General features: G+C 53.5%; 1 protein-coding gene across 2 annotated transcripts in view; it reads right to left on the bottom strand.

Annotated features, from left to right (window-relative positions):
• The window catches only part of Mgat5b (alpha-1,6-mannosylglycoprotein 6-beta-N-acetylglucosaminyltransferase B), a 69,465-nt gene that overhangs the window by 18,708 nt on the left and 32,942 nt on the right, over positions 1-17,815 (bottom strand). For both annotated transcript variants that reach the window (NM_001107068.1, XM_008768373.4), the window contains 2 exons: positions 5,729-5,860; positions 2,420-2,553 (listed from right to left, as the gene is read on the bottom strand). In NM_001107068.1, coding sequence (NP_001100538.1) covers positions 2,420-2,553; positions 5,729-5,860 — 266 coding nt within the window. The remainder of the gene's footprint in view (positions 1-2,419; positions 2,554-5,728; positions 5,861-17,815) is intronic.

Raw genomic sequence — 17,815 nt, 5'->3', positions numbered from 1 at the left:
TGGATAGATGGATGGATGGATGGATGCCTCCCCGCTGTCCACCTCCAGCTGGGCTGGCTGCCTTCCTCTTCCGGTGGCCTTCCTCTCCTCAGCAGCTGAGGACACATCAGGCCTGCCTTGTCCTCCACCAGAAGGAACAGATTTAGAGTATAATTAGCTGAATCACTCAGTGTGAATGGACAAGGAAGGGCCATGGCCAATTAAAATAACGGGGACAATTAGACAAAGGGCTCAGGGCAGGTGGAGGTTAGGCCAGGCGAGGGAAAGAGAGGCAGCCTGGGCTACCTAAGACCCTGTCTCAATACATTAAAAAGAACAGAATAATTATAAGGTGAGGAAGCACACTGTTTGAAGAGCATAAGCAATGGGGGGGAAATAGACAGAACATCTGGTTAGGGTTCAGGAGGATGAGTAGGAGTTTGCCGCATCAGTAACTTCATATTCAATGAACTCTACCCTGGACGTCTCACTTTTTCCACGAAGAATTTTTTAAAAATATTTTTTAGCATTAATTAATAATTAATTAATTAATTGTGTGTGCATGCATGCCTGTGTGCGTGCACTTGTGTGCATGCACTTGTGTGCTACGGTGCATGTGTGGAGGTCAGTTTGTGGGAGTTGGTTCTTTCCTTCACACTGTGGGTCCCAGGGAACTCAGGGGATTAGGCTTGGTGGCAAGCTTTTTTACTTGGTGATTTACCTTGATAGGCCATGTTAGAAAGCCCTTCTTTCTTTGAGACAATGTTTCTCTGTGTAGCTCTAGCTGTCCTGGAAGTCGCTCTGTAGACCAGGATGGCCTCCAACTCACACAGATCCACCTGCCTCTGCCTCCCTAGTGTTTATTAGGTTCTTGCAGAAGCCTCTTAGCCCATCCTCTGTCCCCCCCCCCCCATGACTTCCATCCCTTTGGCCATCTACAGTCAACTACTACACTCTGCCTGCAAAGTCTCTTCTTGAGCCAAACACAGTGGCACATACCTGGTCCCTGAGGCCTCTCTTATCAAATCTGAACTTCCTTTCCAAGTGGGACATTACCCAAGACTCAAATGCATAGCTTTCCTTCTTCTACCCCAGGTCCCCTGCTCTCTCCTTGATATCTTTTCCCTCCCGACTTCATTCCCTGGGACACATTGTATCTGAACTACACTCCCGTCTGGGCCTCACAGAACTTCCAAACAAAGTGATTTCCACAGAGCTGCCTGTCCCTAGACAGGTGGAAATAACTCTCCGGACTGCAGTTTCCTCCCCCAGACTCCATGGGCTGCAGGAATTGTCCCACCCTTCTGGGAGCTAATGAAGCTGTCACTCAGTGACTCTGATGTCTCATCTCTGCCCAGTGTGGCCCGAACCTAAGCTTCTGACAGAAATGTCGACTGACAATTTGAATAAAGATCATATCCCCTGCAAGTCTCTGGGAACTGTGCGGAACCACTCTGCTCCTAATTTAGACACAATCTTAACAAGATGTTATCTGGCTTTCTGGCCCAGAGCCTCTGAAGTACCACAAATTAGATGCTTACAATGCTACTCTGCTCACAGCTGAGGGCCAGTAAGATGGCGCAGGGTGCAGGAGGTCCCTGCCACCAAGCCTGACAACCTGAGTCCAGGGAGTTCAGTCGTAGGGAATCACATGACAGAATGAAAGAACTGATTCCTGCAAGTTGTCCCCGGACGTCCCCACACTGGCCATGGTATGTGTGCGCTCCACTGCTATGCCCCAAAAGATATTCCCTAGTGATACCAAACAGACCCTTAACCAAGAACCGCACATGATTGAAATCCCGGCTCTTGGGAGGCTGAGGACGGAGTTCAAAGCCAGACTAGGGTACATATTGAGAGCCTTCTCAAAATTTTCTAAGTGGGGGAGGCTGGGGATGTAGCTAGCCTAACATGCCCAAGGCCCCCGGTGTACACCTCAGCACTAGAAATAAAAAAAAAAAAAAAAAAAAAAACAAAACAAGCTAGAAATGGCCAACACTCTGCTCCTGAGGAGTTCCCTTCCTTCAGGCTCACCCCAGTGTTGGAGCCTAACTAAGCTCCCATGTTTCCCGAACCTTCAGACTCATCCATCTGCTTAGTTAGCGTCCCTTTGTGTAGAAAGACCCATGTTTCTTTGCTCCACTCCACTTCCAATTTCTCTGGTTGGTTCTGGAAGCTTCTGGAAGGCTACTGGGCCCCTGCTCTGAGCTGTGTGCTTCTGAGAGCTCCTAGCCTTGAGTCATTACTAGCCCTGGACACACCTTCTAGAATCTTGGTGATGCCTGCTTCTCTCTACTCAAGGGGATGGTTGGTGCTTGTTAAGTTTATTCCACTGGCCCAGGAGGAAGGACACCTAACCCGGCACACATGGGGAGACACCCCCTTGCACACCCACCCCTGCACATACCAGGGTAGCCCCACCTCTCCCAGCAGCACTCACGGAACATGGTCATGAACTGCTTGGGGTTGAGGTTCCAGTACCCCCAGTTGGTCCGGTAGCCATGCAGTGTGGCATACTCCTCATGGTTGTACGCTGGCTCCGTCCCGAAGGTGTCGATCACTCGGATTCTGCACCTGTCCTCCCCAAGAGTGAACCGGGACTGAGGTCACACCTTTCTGCGTGTCCCTGCATGCTTCACCCTTTCTGTGCCAGCTTCCCCAAGGGGAATACCAGTGGCCACTCCTGATACCTGCAGGGCCCCTGGTTGGTATCCAGAAGCCAAGCTGTCATCTCCTCTGGGGAAAGGCTAGAGGCGGTGTCTGAAGTGGGGAGGGGTCTGAGGGGGAAGGGGTCTGAAAGGGGAGGGGTTCAAAGGGGGAGAAGCTTCCTTCATTGTCTACAGTCATTTGTAAGCTGTGCTTGTTGGGAAGAAGAGTGTTCGTGGGTGGGGTCTTGGGGACCTGAGCTTGGGAGACTGCCCCCAAGCCTTTTCTGCAAATGGGGTCCCTCCCAGGGCTCAAAAGAAGTTCCGATCCCTGGCTTCCCTCCTTCACTGTCACAGTCGCCCTGCCTCAAACTTGTCGTCGAAACCCCAGAGCTCCTATAGGATCAGCTAACCTAGGGCCAGGTCACTCTGAGACCATGGCTCCAGAAACTCTACCCGCCCATCCTTCCCTGAGTGACTCCTGAAGAAAGGTGCTGGCACTTAGACAACCACCCCCCACCCTCCGCACACCCCCCTCTCCCCTCCCACCACACACGCAAAGTGCTAGGGCCCAGCGTTCTTCTGGGTGACCCAGAATTTGCAGAGTGCTGAGGTCCGCAGGATTCCTGATTCCAGCGGAGAGGGGGTGGGGTGGGCAAGATGGCAGTGTGCAGACAGCGCACATTAATAACAAAAGCAATAACGCTGGCTGTCACCTCCCTCTAATGAAATCACACCGCTGGTGGCATTAGAGCACAGGGATGAGCCAGGAGGCTCTTGGTGCTAAACAGAGCCAGTGCTGCTGGCTGCACCATGCTCGCCTTAGGTCCTGGGAACACCAAAGAAAGGCATTGGCTGACACCCTCGCTCCAGGCTCCATGGTGGGCATCTTGACCACAGAGAGGGGACTTTCCCACCCTCCTCACCCCTCTGGGATGCCTCGGGCCCTCCTTCCAGGTCACCTCCCATCCTCCCAGGCTTCAGCCCCCATCCGGGAGGGGAGGACTGTGAATGGTGTTAAAGGGCTGCAGTGGTCTGTTTGGATGGGAGTGGTTTGGAGAGGGAAGGGAAGGTTGAGACAGGAAGAAGAGGGCTGTGTAGAGGTTCACCCTGGGCTAGCTGGCAGGAGAAAAGGCATGGGGGAGGAGCTGTGGTCCCAGGAGTCCCTGGGTCTGGGTCTACCCTGGGCTAGCTGGCAGGAGGGAAGGCATGGGGAGGAGCTGTGGTCCCAGGAGTCCCTGGGTCTGGGTCTACCCTGGGCTAGCTGGCAGGAAGGGAGGCATGGGGAGGAGCTGTGGTCCCAGTAAGCCCTGGGTCTGGGTCTACCCTGGGCTTGCTGGCAGGAAGGAAAGCATGGGGAGGAGCTATAGTCCCAGGAGTCCCTGGGTCTGGGTCTACCCTGGGCTAGCTGGCAGGAGGGAAGGCATGGGGGAAGAGCTGTGGTCCCAGGAGTCCCTGGGTCTGGGTCTACCCTGGGCTAGCTGGTAGGAGGAAAGGCATGGGGGAGGAGCTATAGTCCCAGGAGTCCCTGGGTCTGGGTCTACCCTGGGCTAGCTGGCAGGAGGGAAGGCATGGGGGAGGAGCTATAGTCCCAGGAGTCCCTGGGTCTGGGTCTACCCTGGGCTAGCTGGTAGGAGGAAAGGCATGAGGGAGGAGCTATAGTCCCAGGAGTCCCTGGGTCTGGGTCTACCCTGGGCTAGCTGGCAGGAGGGAAGGCATGGGGGAAGAGCTGTGGTCCCAGGAGTCCCTGGGTCTGGGTCTACCCTGGGCTAGCTGGCAGGAAGGAAAACATGGGGAGAAGCTAGCTGGGGTCCCAGCAGTCCCTGGGTCTGGGTCTACCCTGGGCTAGCTGGCAGGAAGGAAAGCATGGGGAGGAGCTAGCTGGGGTCCCAGCAGTCCCTGGGTCTGGGTCTACCCTGGGCTAGCTGGCAGGAAGGAAAGCATGGGGAGGAGCTAGCTGGGGTCCCAGCAGTCCCTGGGTCTGGGTCTACCCTGGGCTAGCTGGCAGGAGGGAAGGCATGGGGGAAGAGCTATAGTCCCAGGAGTCCCTGGGTCTGGGTCTACCCTGGGCTAGCTGGCAGGAGGGAAGGCATGGGGGAAAGAGCTGTGGTCCCAGGAGTCCCTGGGTCTGGGTCTACCCTAGGCTAGCTGGCAGGAAGGAAAACATGGGGAGAAGCTAGCTGGGGTCCCAGCAGTCCCTGGGTCTGGGTCTACCCTGGGCTAGCTGGCAGGAAGGAAAGCATGGGGAGAAGCTAGCTGGGGTCCCAGCAGTCCCTGGGTCTGGGTCTACCCTGGGCTAGCTGGCAGGAAGGAAAGCATGGGGAGGAGCTAGCTGGGGTCCCAGCAGTCCCTGGGTCTGGGTCTACCCTGGGCTAGCTGGCAGGAAGGAAAGCATGGGGAGGAGCTAGCTGGGGTCCCAGCAGTCCCTGGGTCTGGGTCTACCCTGGGCTAGCTGGCAGGAAGGAAAGCATGGGGAGGAGCTAGCTGGGGTCCCAGCAGTCCCTGGGTCTGGGTCTACCCTGGGCTAGCTGGCAGGAGGGAAGGCATGGGGAGGAGCTGTGGTCCCAGGAGTCCCTGGGTCTGGGTCTACCCTGGGCTAGCTGGCAGGAAGGAAGGCATGGGGAGGAGCTGTGGTCCCAGTAAGCCCTGGGTCTGGGTCTACCCTGGGCTTGCTGGCAGGAAGGAAAGGCATGGGGGAGGAGCTATAGTCCCAGGAGTCCCTGGGTCTGGGTCTACCCTGGGCTAGCTGGCAGGAGGAAAGGCATGGGGGAGGAGCTATAGTCCCAGGAGTCCCTGGGTCTGGGTCTACCCTGGGCTAGCTGGTAGGAGGAAAGGCATGGGGGAGGAGCTATAGTCCCAGGAGTCCCTGGGTCTGGGTCTACCCTGGGCTAGCTGGCAGGAGGGAAGGCATGGGGGAAGAGCTGTGGTCCCAGGAGTCCCTGGGTCTGGGTCTACCCTAGGCTAGCTGGCAGGAAGGAAAGCATGGGGAGGAGCTAGCTGGGGTCCCAGCAGTCCCTGGGTCTGGGTCTACCCTGGGCTAGCTGGCAGGAAGGAAAGCATGGGGAGGAGCTAGCTGGGGTCCCAGCAGTCCCTGGGCCTCTCACCGGTACTTCTTGAAGGACAGCCCCATGTACTGTTTCATCTGCTGCAGGCCATGATAGTCCGTGTAGATGAGGTCAAAAGGCAGAGGTACGGTGAGTGGGCAGTTCCCCCGGCCTGGCGGCACCCCTAAGTTACTGAGAGAAGAGCCCATCAGAGTCTGAGCCCCGAGACACCCACCCAGTTCCCACAGGCCAGGGTGGAAAACAAGGGAAGACTGCCTGCCTGAGGGCTGGTGGTGAGAGCCCAGTCTCAGAGATGAATCAAACAGGATGGACAGACAGCCCCACACATTTGTATGGAGCCCACCGCACATGGGCACCCACTGAGATGGGGGGTTACCTAAATCCACCCGGGTCAAGCAGTGCCCCTGGCCTGGTTCACCTGCATGGAGGAAGGGGCACTTCTATAATTCCCATGGGCCCGAGTTTGCTCCGAGAGCAAATCTGGCTTTCAGAGTGCCACAAATGTGAGCCAAAGCCCTCCGAGGCCCTTCGGGGTTCCCTCAGGGCCAAAGATTCCAAATGTCACAGCTGACCCAGCTCTTGCAGGCCTCTGGGGAGCCCCTCCCTGCTCCAGCCAGCCTGGGACCAGGGGCCTGCCTGTGCCTGGTACTTCACAAACGCAAAGGTTTTTTTTTTCTTTCTTTTCTTTTCTTTTCTTTTCTTTCTTTTTTTTTTTTTTTCTGGGACAGCTGCCTCCAGTGACCTGGAAGCTATGGCTGGGTCACAAAGGAGTGAAGATCCTGCTGTCTGGCAGGAGACTGTCAGTCATCTCATGGGACCCTGAAGCACATGGCCATGGCCTTTCGGCTTCTTTTAGAACGGCCATCTGGTCGGGGCCCTCCCTTGAGAAGGCTCTAAGCCTTGGCACAGCCACCACAGCTGCCAATTCCAGTGTTGTTAAGCACCCAACTCTGTCTATAAAACCATCTCCTTCATTAGGCCCCTGAGGAACTGACCCAGAAGCCCCCTGGCTTCTCCCCTTTATACTTGAGCATCCATTAAGTCTACACTGAACTACAGTGTTAGCGAATGGGCCTCTGCTGCCCATGGCCCCCTCCACCTTCTCCTTATACTAGGCCAGAGAAGAAAGCCCGGGGTCAAGATGACCCCCCCACATCCTTCCCTTTTTTTTTTTTTTTTTGGTTCTTTTTTTTTCGGAGCTGGGGACCGAACCCAGGGCCTTGCACTTCCTAGGTAAGCACTCTACCACTGAGCTAAATCCCCAGCCTCTCATCCTTCCCTTTAATACACATTTTGAAGGATATTATGGGGTGCCAGGCTCTATTCCCCAGGAGACCTGTGGTCCTTGGATTAGGAAGGCCCCAGGAAATGTGAGTAGCCTGGGGAGGGACAGGGCATAGGGCCGGCTGTTGGGAGCTGATAGACTTTGAGAGCAAGGAGGGCCAAACAGGCCTAGAATGTGAAGAGTCCTTGTCTTTACGAAAACTCTCAGCTCCTAGGAGTGCAAAGTGACTTTTTAGTGGGCTGCGTGTCCCACCTTTTGCCTCAGGCCACTGGCTTCTTGCAGGAACAGGACAAAACCTCCTTTGGTTGTACCTCAGATGCAAGCCTGCTGGAAGAGGCCCCAAGGCCTCCTGGGAGCTCACACCACATGCAACCTTGGGCCAGGGAGGTGATGGGTTCTGACAAGGACAGTCTCATTAAAGACACAGGACCATGACTGATCCATTGCCTGGTTGTGTCTCGGGCTCTCTGAAATAATTCAAGCCAGGTGGAAACGTACCGGCCCAGAATCCACTGTGCTGTTTGTGCTTGCTCAGTACATTCCCGCCCCAGGCTGGGGGAGGGGCCAGCTCACACCGTGTTCCCAACAAACCGTCCACTATGGCCCCTTTTCAGTGGTTAGATGGCACGTGCCCACAAGACTGAAAAAAAAGGTGCCAGGATTGGGGCTACAGATGGGTATGGTGGCATCAGGGTGGGTCTGTCCCTACAGAACATGACAGGAAGAGCTGGACCAGCAACCTGTCTTGCTGAGTTGTCTCCCAACTATGTCCCCCGCTAATGCCAGAAACTGCAGCAGAGCCAGGAAAGCAAGGTCCTAATGACCTTATTCCTTTTATATAAAACCTTTAATCTGGTCACACAGCCTCGGCCCTGTGCCTCCTGCTCTCTGAGGACCATTTCTCCACGACCCCCAGGGGTCATAGAACACAGGCAAGGATGTTTCTAAGGCAAGGATGCTTCCTGGGCCAACCAGTGATGGGGAATGGGCAGAGGTCTGTGACACCCTAAAGCAGTTCCCAGCCAGACAGCTCATGAAATATTCGGCGATGCTTTTCTGTGTTAAACCACCACCTCTGCCCGGTAGGGAATCTCTGCTGTGTGTCTCCCCAGCCCTGAACTCCTCTAGTAAGGCCAACACTCTCACAGAAGTCTCGCTGCTGCTGAGTTCCACAGCCCCTGGGGAGAAGAGGGCAGGTCTCACCCAGCTGAGAACCACAAAGGGACCCAGGGACCCTTGCTCTGGCCCTCCCCTGGTAGATTCGAGAAAGTGGGTAGCTACTGCTTCTCCTGATGGGAATCTGGCTCTGGCAAAATGAGGATAGTTCTAAAATATAAATCACGGTGTCTGGGCTCATTACTTATACCTATACTCACATCTTTCTGGTTGCTTCCAGGCAACGTGTGTCACCCTGTCCCTGGACTCCTTGTTTTTGGATTGGTTTGGTTGAGACGGGGTCTCGGTATGTAGGTAGCCTTGGCTGGCCTTGAATCCCCAGAAACCCATCTCTGCCTTCCCAGCGATGAGTTTAAGATGTATGACACCACACCCGACCTTCTAGGCTAGTTGTTTTTCTTCTTGTTTTGTTTTTTTCTATGTAGTCCTGGCTGTCCCGAAACTTGCTCTGTGGACCAGCTAGCCTTGAACTCACAGAGATCTGCCTGTTGCCCAAGTGCTGCCACTAAGGGCGTGTGCCACCGCTACCCGGCTGTTAAGCATCCCTTCTTACGTGGGTATGGGGATCCCAATTCGGGTCCTCATGCTTGTTCTGTTTAAACGAATGCACTGCCCCCCACCCCCATGCACTCTGAACAGCATTCATTAAGGTTCACCCACTCTTCTAGAAAGGCACTAGTCATCTCCCCATGTTCTTATACATATAATTAGTTAAAGTTCCAAACCGAAGATGCTCAAAATCCTTGCGGTCAGAAGGACCCTCAACTCTGTTGTTCTGGTCATAATGACAACTTTGGAGCCTTACCTAATGGCTACCCCAATCACCTTGTCTGAACTACGGGCTCCCGGGGAACAGGCCAGCTTTGACATTTCAGGGCTGAGCTCAGATTCTTGACCAATAATGTCGTCAGTCAGAGGACTCTCTCCAGACAGAAATAAAGAGGTATCGGATGGATGGGTTCAGGTGTGGGAGCGTCATCCAGCAGAACAGTCTAGTTTGGCCCCGGGGGGGGGGAGCAACACCTAATGGAGCCCGAGCTTCTGCAGGCAGCTGGCGGTCCCTCAGCCCTTGGACGCCACGGTCCTGTGTGGGGCTGGAGAAGCACTTCAGAAGGAAGCTCTGTGGAAGGGTGGGGAGAAGGAGCCAAGCTGGTCCCCTTCTGTCTTTTCCAGGAAGGCAGGAATGAGACTGCAGCCGCCAGAATGGGCAAGGTGGCAGAAAATTGACATACACACACACATACACATATACACATACATACACATACAAACATACATACATGTACACATAAACACATACATACACACACATACACATATACACATACATACACATACAAACATACATACATGTACACATATACACATACATACACACATACACATACACACGTGTGTGCACACACATACACGCACAAACAGGTGCACACACACATACGCACCCACATGCATGCACACGCACGCATGTAAAAAGTAATTTAAAAAAGTAATTTAATACAGAGGTAGAGGATGGATAGGGTGGCAGCCCAAGGACACGGACACTCACACAGGTCACCTGAGTCCCTCCACCTCTGTGCTCAATCCAAATCGACCCACACAGAAAAGCCAGGGTCCCGACTACAGAGGTGGATGTTGGGTGAAGTGCTTGCCTTGCAAGCAGGAGGAGCTAAGTTCATTCCCTAGCACCTATGTAAAATGCTGGAGGTGGCAGTGTACACGTATGACCTCAGTGCAGGGCTCTCTAGTCAGACAGCCTAGCCTGTCCGGTTAACTCCAGGTCCCAGTGAGAGATGTTTGTTAACAAACCAAGCACCGGCTTTTAGATGGCTCTGTGGAAAATCACTTTCTGAGCAAACATGAGTACCTGAGTTTGTCATCCTAGTACCCATTTAAAAGCCTGGTGTGAGCCAGGCATGGTGGCTCACACCTCTAATCCCAGAACTTGGGAGGCACAGGCAGGTGGGTTTGTGAGTTCAAGTCCAGCCTGGACTACAGAGCGAGTTCCAGGACAGCCAAGGCTACACAGAGAAAACCTTGCCTCAAACACACACACACACACACACACACACACACACACACACACACACACACACACACACACACACACACACACCCCAAGTGCATGTGAAGCTGTCTCCTGGGGAAAGGACAAACAGACCTACAGTATAGTGGGGACAGTCTTGATTTTGCCAGGAGGGATCTGAAAATGACCGAGAGTGGCAGCTGTATACTAAACTGAACGTACTTAAAGCCACCAGACTGTCCCTTGTGAAGTGGTTAAGGCAACATATTTCATGTGATGTGCATTTTACAATAATTAAAACAGCCACCCCTCCATATGCCCAGATCCCAGCATTCTGCCTCCCAGAGGCACTGGGGTCCCGTCCTGCCTGGGAGTCTCAGCTGGTTGCAGATGGCACAGGGCAAGAATCGGCCCCCTCACTTTCTGCTCTTAGATCAGAGTAGGAGGGGGCAGGGTAGGAAGCAATCTGCTGGGTTCTGCTATAGAGAAAACTCTCTGTGGACATGGGCTGCCGGGTGGCCTTGTGCAAGACCCTGTACTCCCCTGCTGTCCACTCCCGTCTTGGCACCATCTTGCTCAGATGGACCTCCGCTATCTCTCCTCCGCTAAAACTCCCCCACTTTATTTTTCTCTGTGCCTTTGGTTGCGGCTAGAAATAATTTCCAGATACTACTCACGTTTGGGGAGAAACTATTCTCTCTCTCTCTCTCTCTCTCTCTCTCTCTCTCTCTCTCTCTCTCTGTGTGTGTGTGTGTGTGTGTGTGTGTGTGTGTGTGTGTGTGTGTAGGAGGGACTTAACTAAAAAAGATTTCCTAAAAGCGCTCAAATACCTTTGACTCCCATGCCAAAGGGCACCCAGGGATCCTGGGCTTCCCTAGATGTGTTGCGCTGCTGGGAACATGTGACCAGGCAGACTTGAATGTTCTTTCTCTCCTGAGGTCTGTCTGTCCATCTCCTTAGCATCGCCCTCACTACTGCAGGTCATTGTCCCCGTCCCAGAACAGCAGGTGGTAAAATGGAGGAACCCGGAGACCTAACAGTGCATCTATGGAACTGTTTAGAAAGCAGGGAGATGGGGTTGGGGATTTAGCTCAGTGGTAGAGCGCTTGCTTAGGAAGCGCAAGGCCCTGGGTTCGGTCCCCAGCTCCGAAAAAAAGAACCAAAAAAAAAAAAAAAAAAGAAAAAGAAAAAAGAAAGCAGGGAGATGGCTAGCAGGGAATTACAGTCCTCTGCCAGCATGGTCGCCCATCCCTTATCCAATATCAGCCTTCTGAGGTCATCCTAGAGAGCTCACCCTTGGTTCCCACCTCCTGGAAAGGTACGTGTCCTCGGATACCCGCACCCCGGCAAGCACAGGTGCTCTTAAAGGTGAAGTGAAGCCAAGGAGAACTCTCAGGTCCCCACGTGAGCGGCTCAGAGGAAAGAAAGCACAGAGAGGTTCAGAGATACCCACGGTGGCCATGGACCAAGGGACAAAAGAGGGAAACTGAGGAAGCGAGCTCTCTGTGTCGGGCGGACAAAGCAGGTAGGTTGTCTAAGGCTAGCACCGTCTTTCCCAATGTTCTTGGCTCGAAAGCAAGCTCAAGGCTAAGAATAGGATGGTGGCTCTCCCAGGAGAGCCCAGGAAACCATACGCTCACCCCTCTAGCTACTGAACTGCTGTTGTGAAGAAGCTACTAGGAGTGGCAGGTTTATATAATCCAGTAGTGCAAATGCTAGGCACGATCTCAGACTCTCTCACCCACACCATATTGGCAGAGCCAGGACAGACCGTCTCAGCAGCCCTCAGTGGTCATCATTCCTAAGGGTGACCCATTTCAGATCATGATGTCCAGGCTAGCCCCTAGGGACCCTCTCTCAGGTAGGGTCTGGCATTGGGGTTTTTTTCTTTCCTATCCCAGGGGCTCTCACTAGCCAGAGCAGCTCCACAACGCCTCACTAAGGACCAGTCTGTTTGGAGATCTTGGGAGACACAAAGGTGACAGGGTTGTGTTTCCAGGCCCAAGGCCAGACTCCACACTGAGGACCAGCCACAGGGCTCTGCATTACCAGCGAAGAGTGGGGGACAGCACAGTGGGGGACAGCACAGCCCAACTCTAAGGGAACTGCTCCCATTGCCTATTAAGTTGAGCTGTGGGGTTGTAAGAGTCAGCTCTGCTATCCAGTTCTTCCCGCAGTCCAACCAGCCCAGCCCTGTCCCTTCTGAGAGGCTGAGGAAACAGCCCTAGGCCTTTTCTGTGGGTGGCACACACCTGTTTTCCATCCCTACCCTGCCACCTATGCTTACAGAAGTTCCCCTCTTCTGCATGTGGTGGGACTCACAAAGCATAGGCCTCTGTGTGAGCGCCACCCCCTCCCCCAGCTCTGGATATCAGGAAGGGGGAGGGGGTCTTCATAAGGCTGCTTCTGTCCTGCACCAGGAAGAGCTGGGACCAGAGCAGCCTGATGCACTGCCTGGGGAAAGGCTGAGTGAGCCTGGCTAGTGACCCAGTCAGTATCCAATTGTTGGGCAAGTTGAGATGTCCCACCTGGGTCCTCGGCCTGGGAGAATGGGTGGGGCCAGCTAGGGGTGGAGGAGAGACTAACAGGAAAGTGAGCCTAAGCAAGTGAAGAGGGAGGGGAGAGCTGGAGAGTGACAGGTCGATCAGTGTCAATCACAGGTGGCCACACCCTCTTGGGGTGGGGCACTGTAGAGAGAAATGATAGAGTCCAAGCAGGCTCCCTTCCTTTTCCTGCTCCGTGGACTTATGGATTAGGAAGTATCCGAAGCACTCAGAAAATCGTAAAGGAAATAAGAGAATGAGTTTCTGAACACTGCACCTCCACTACTCAGCCTGGCTCCAAACACACACACACACACACACACACACACACACACACACACACACACACACAGAGGAACACATGCCTGTGTACATGCAAAGGCCAGCAGAGGATGTCAGGTGTCATTTCTATCACTCTTCCTTACTCCCTTGAGACAATAGTGAACCTGGAGCGAGGCTGGCAGCCATTAAGCCCCAGTAGTTCTTCTGCCTCATCGGCCACAGCACTGGGGTTAAAGGCATGAGCATGGCCATGCCTGGCTTTTTCACATGGGTGCCATCTGGTGAGACAGCAAATGTGCTAACTCTGGTTTCTTTTCCTTTCTTACCAACTCATTAATGCCTTGCTGGGGACCTACCTAACCCTGACTACATCCTTAAGACCCCACCTCCAAATGCCACTCACATGACTGTGGTGAGCGAGTGCCCTACACATAAATTCTGAGGACACCCTCCATCTTAGTCCCATTTCTGTTTCCGTGATGAAATATCTTGTCCTGACAAAAACAACTTGAGGGAGTAAGGGCTCAGTAGGTTTGCAATTCCAGGGTACAGTCTATTGCTATGGGGAAGTCAAGGCAGGAACTTGAAGCCCTCAGTCATCACATCCACAGTCAAGAGCACTGGGCAATGAACCCATGCATGCACGCTGGGGCTCACCTTGCTTTCTGCACTCTTAGACAGTATGAGATTCCCCTAGCTTAGGGAATGAGGCCGCTCACGGTGGGCGTAATCAAGATTATCTCCCACATCTGTGCCTACAGGCTAACCTAATCTCGATAATCCCTCACTGAGACTCCTTTCCCAGGTGATTCAAGATTGTGCCAAGGGGACAAACCATAGCACCTCTCAGAGAATGGCTGGCTGGCTGAGAACAGTCTGAGACAGTTACAGCCATATTTGCACAGGTCCAAACCCCAGAACCTGTCACAGTTGGTGTTATGGCTTAATTGTCTCCCACAGACTCTGGCCTTTGGAAAGAGGGTTGGTCCTTCACGGGTGGCGCCATTTTGGGAGGTGGCAGAATGTTTAGTGGGCAGAACCTGGCTGGAGGAAGGAGGTCATTGGCAGGGTGTCGTGAAGGGTGTCTTGTTCCCTCCCTTCCTGTCATTACTTTATCCATGTGTGTGCATTTTCACACATGTGTGTGTGCATTTTCACACATGTGTGGGTGCATGCACAAACTTGTACACACACCTGTGGAAGCTGGAAGTTGGTATCAGGTGTTTTTTCCTTCACTCCCTTTCCCATTATTTCTTATTTTATCTTATTTGTTTTTCAAGGCTGGGTTTCTCTGTGTAGCCTTGGCTGTTCTAGAACTCACTCTGTAGACCAGGCTGGCCTTGAACTCAGATTATCTGCCTGCCTCTGCCTCCAGAGTACTGGGCTTAAAAGCATGTGTCTCAATGCCTGGCATACTCTCCAGAAGCTGGAGCTCATCCCCACAGCTAGCCAGCACGTCCCAGGGATCAAGTATCCACCTCATGAGCACTAGGATCCCAGACAGGCTCCCTGGCTCTGACTCGGAGGATCCAACTCTGGTCCTCACATTACACCGAGCTAAGTACTCTACCCACTGAGCCATCTCCCCAACCTCTTCCTGTCTTGCTCTCTGCTCCCCAGGAGCCTTGATGAGAGCAGCCTCAGCCAGACGCTCTCACTACCACGGTGTTCTACCTCACCTCGCTGCCCCAGCCTTGGCTGTGCACTGCCATGGCGTTCTCCCTGCCTTACCTCACGCTCAGACCAATGAATCCGGCGGAGCTTGGACTGAATTCTTATACCGCATGAGCTAAAAATAAACCATCCCTCCTTTCAAAGTGTTACTCCGGACTATTTGTCACGGGAAAGAGAGGCCTGATGGCCACGGCTGGCCAAGCCAAGCGCACAAGGCAAACGAGATATGGTTCCCACTTCTGACACTCCCGGGGCGGGGGGTTGAGGGGGACCCTTGAGCGAATGTCCCTGGGTTGGAGTCTGATTCCCTGCCTGACTGCACACTGACAGCCGCGGAGTTCTCCCTCCTCAGCTTCCTTGTTGAAACACATCCCTCTCGGGCTTCCGTCACTTACCACTTAAGTCAACTAATTTCCTACTAAACCCAATTTCACTCATGGATGGAGGAAGAGCCCATCGGTTTCTTTTCCTTATGCCATGTACTATTAACACTTGAAATTATGCAAACAAAATTGGCCAGCACTGCCAATTCTCCGCAGGCAGAAAGGGCGAACTTCCCTGTCCAACACCCACTGTGGAGACAGGCCTTCAGGAGGATGGTTCAGGACACTCCAAGGGTTCCCAATGGGTGGGGGTGGGGGGTGTCCTGGCTCTACATCTCCTTCTCTGTGTGCACACGGCGGGAGCGAGGCTTGGGTGTCTGACACCACCTCCCCATGTGCTTATCACGGGGCATTGTGCACCACCTCCCTCATCTAGCAACGTCTCGATGCACCAGAGGCAAATGTGGATTCTGCGCACTGCCCCAGACATCCCTCCAGCGAGCCAGTTAATTAAAACGCCAAAACACGAGGAACAGAAAACCTGGCTCGTCCAGCCAGACTTCTCGTTAGTCAGCGGACGGACCAGACACCTGGCAGGAACATCTGGGAATGAGCTGCGACCAGTGTGCAAGCCGTGTCTTTGTCCCGCCCGGTGCCTGCCCACACAGGGTCTGGTTGCAGCCGAGGGTGCTTTCAGAATGCAATGGTTCTCGACTCCCCTGCCGCTGCTGCAGGGCTAACAGGCGACCATGCCTCCTATCCTATCCTCCCATGGTTTCTGTCCAGGTCTATCCAAGCTGACTGACTCTCCTGTTACAGCTTGCCTTGTTCCCCAAACCCCACAAGGTTCACAAGCTGCATACTGACTGCCTCCCTCCCCCACTGCTTTCTCAGCAGGCAGCTTCATTTGGAGACAGTGTCTTTACCAAGAGGACAGAATGAAGGCTGGGGAGATGGCCCATGGTTAAGAGCACTGGCTGTTCTTACAGAGAACCCATGTCCAATTCCCAGCATTCATATGGGAATTCACAACCATCTGTAACTCCAGCTCCAGAGGGATCTCTGACCTCCGAAGGCACCAGGCACACATGTGGGGTAGGTGTGCCTATGTGAAGGCAGAACACCCACCCACATACATAAAAAAAAAAGTTCTTTTATAAAAAGAAGCTTGGGTCAGTTGCCTGAGCCCTCCCTCATGCGACTGTGACGTGTTTCTCAATTTTATTTTATGAGCCAGGGTCAGTCCTAGTCTCATTTCTGCTATGATAAAATATCCTGACAGAAGGCAGATTACGGAGAGAGAGGGTTTGCCTAACCCTGTCCATCATTGTGGGGAAGTCGAGGCAGAAACTTACAGGAACTGTGCACATAAATCAAGAGCAGAGAGAATGAATGCACGAGGGCTTCCTTCTCTTACCAGCTCTCTCTATTCCTAAATAGTCCAGGACTCCTGGCCTAGGGAATGGTGCTGCCCACACTGGGCTGAGTCTTCTCACTTCCATTAAAGTAAATCAACCGCCTCCCACAGACGTGCCAAGCGTTGATAGACAAGTCCTCACCGAGAATCTGGGTTATATCACGTTACAACCATCACAACCAACCATCACAGGGTCTCTTATTCTGTAGCCAAAGCTGGCCTCAAACTCATGGCAACTCTCCTGTTTCAGTTCAGACTCCCAAGTGCTGGGGTTACCGATGCGAACTATCATATCCAGCAAGGACTGAGTCCTTGTAATGGGTGAAGTTTGGATACTGACACACGCTTGAAGAGGCCAAGCGGAGGGAGGCAGGGATAAGGCTGACGAATGCAGGTGCCATGGAGTGCACCATAATGGACCTTTTCTTGATGGCTTAGGAGGACACAGCCTGTCATACCAGATCTCAGACTTCTGGCCTCCAGGGCCATGAGGGAGAACCTCTTGTTTAAGCCGCTTTGCCACAATACCTTTGCTGCCACAACCAAGAGAAACCCAGCACATCCCAGCAGTCTTTGGCCATGACAGGTCTGCATTGCTGTAGTGCTATGCACTGAAGACCACACACAGCTCAGCGTCCACTGGGTTTACATCTGTCACTCTCACAATCGCAGTGGGGAAAAAGTGGGTCTTTATATCCAACAAAGCGTGAGACCACAACACACACACACACACACACACACACACACACCCCAGTCCAGGCCCACCAGCCTAGGAATGGCACTGCTCACAGTGGGCTTGGCCCCTCCCACATCAATTCCCAATCAAGACGATTTCTTACAGCCATAGTCACAGGCACAGCTAATCTTGGCAGAGGTTCCTTCTTCTCAGGTTACTACAGGTTGTTGTCAAGTTGACAAAAATTAACCAGTTCATTGGGCTCCTCCTTGTCCGAATCTCCCGCACTGGGCCTCACCCTTCTCTCAGCCCCTGCAGCCAAGGGGACCCTGAGTGCTTCCAGCCACGAGTAGGCTCAGGAGGAGCCCCCACACTCCTACAAATCTGCCAAGGCTAGGCTCCATTCTAGACCCTAACCCATCCTCTGGCCCTGCCCTAGGTACACCGGAGACAGCCCTTTGGCACAAGCCAGGGCAAAGTCAGCCCCATTCCCTGGTTTCTCAGCCTCAAAACCCCAAAGCTGCACTTAGGGAGGCCGCTAAGAAAGGTCACAGCTCTGAGCTTTGTGGCACCTTGACCCAAACATTCATGAAAATGGTTGAGATTCACTCAGCCAGGGTGCTAAGAGCGGGGTCCCTTTGCTGGTGTGTGCAAAGCAAGCAGGTGTCTGCTGTATGGGGCTAGAGTCCTCCTCTCCCTGAGCACAAACCCAAAATAGCTGCTGCTG

Source organism: Rattus norvegicus, chromosome 10 (assembly GCF_036323735.1).
Source record: "Rattus norvegicus strain BN/NHsdMcwi chromosome 10, GRCr8, whole genome shotgun sequence".
Taxonomy (NCBI): Eukaryota; Metazoa; Chordata; class Mammalia; order Rodentia; family Muridae; genus Rattus; species Rattus norvegicus.
This window is presented reverse-complemented; position numbering and strand designations above follow the sequence as displayed.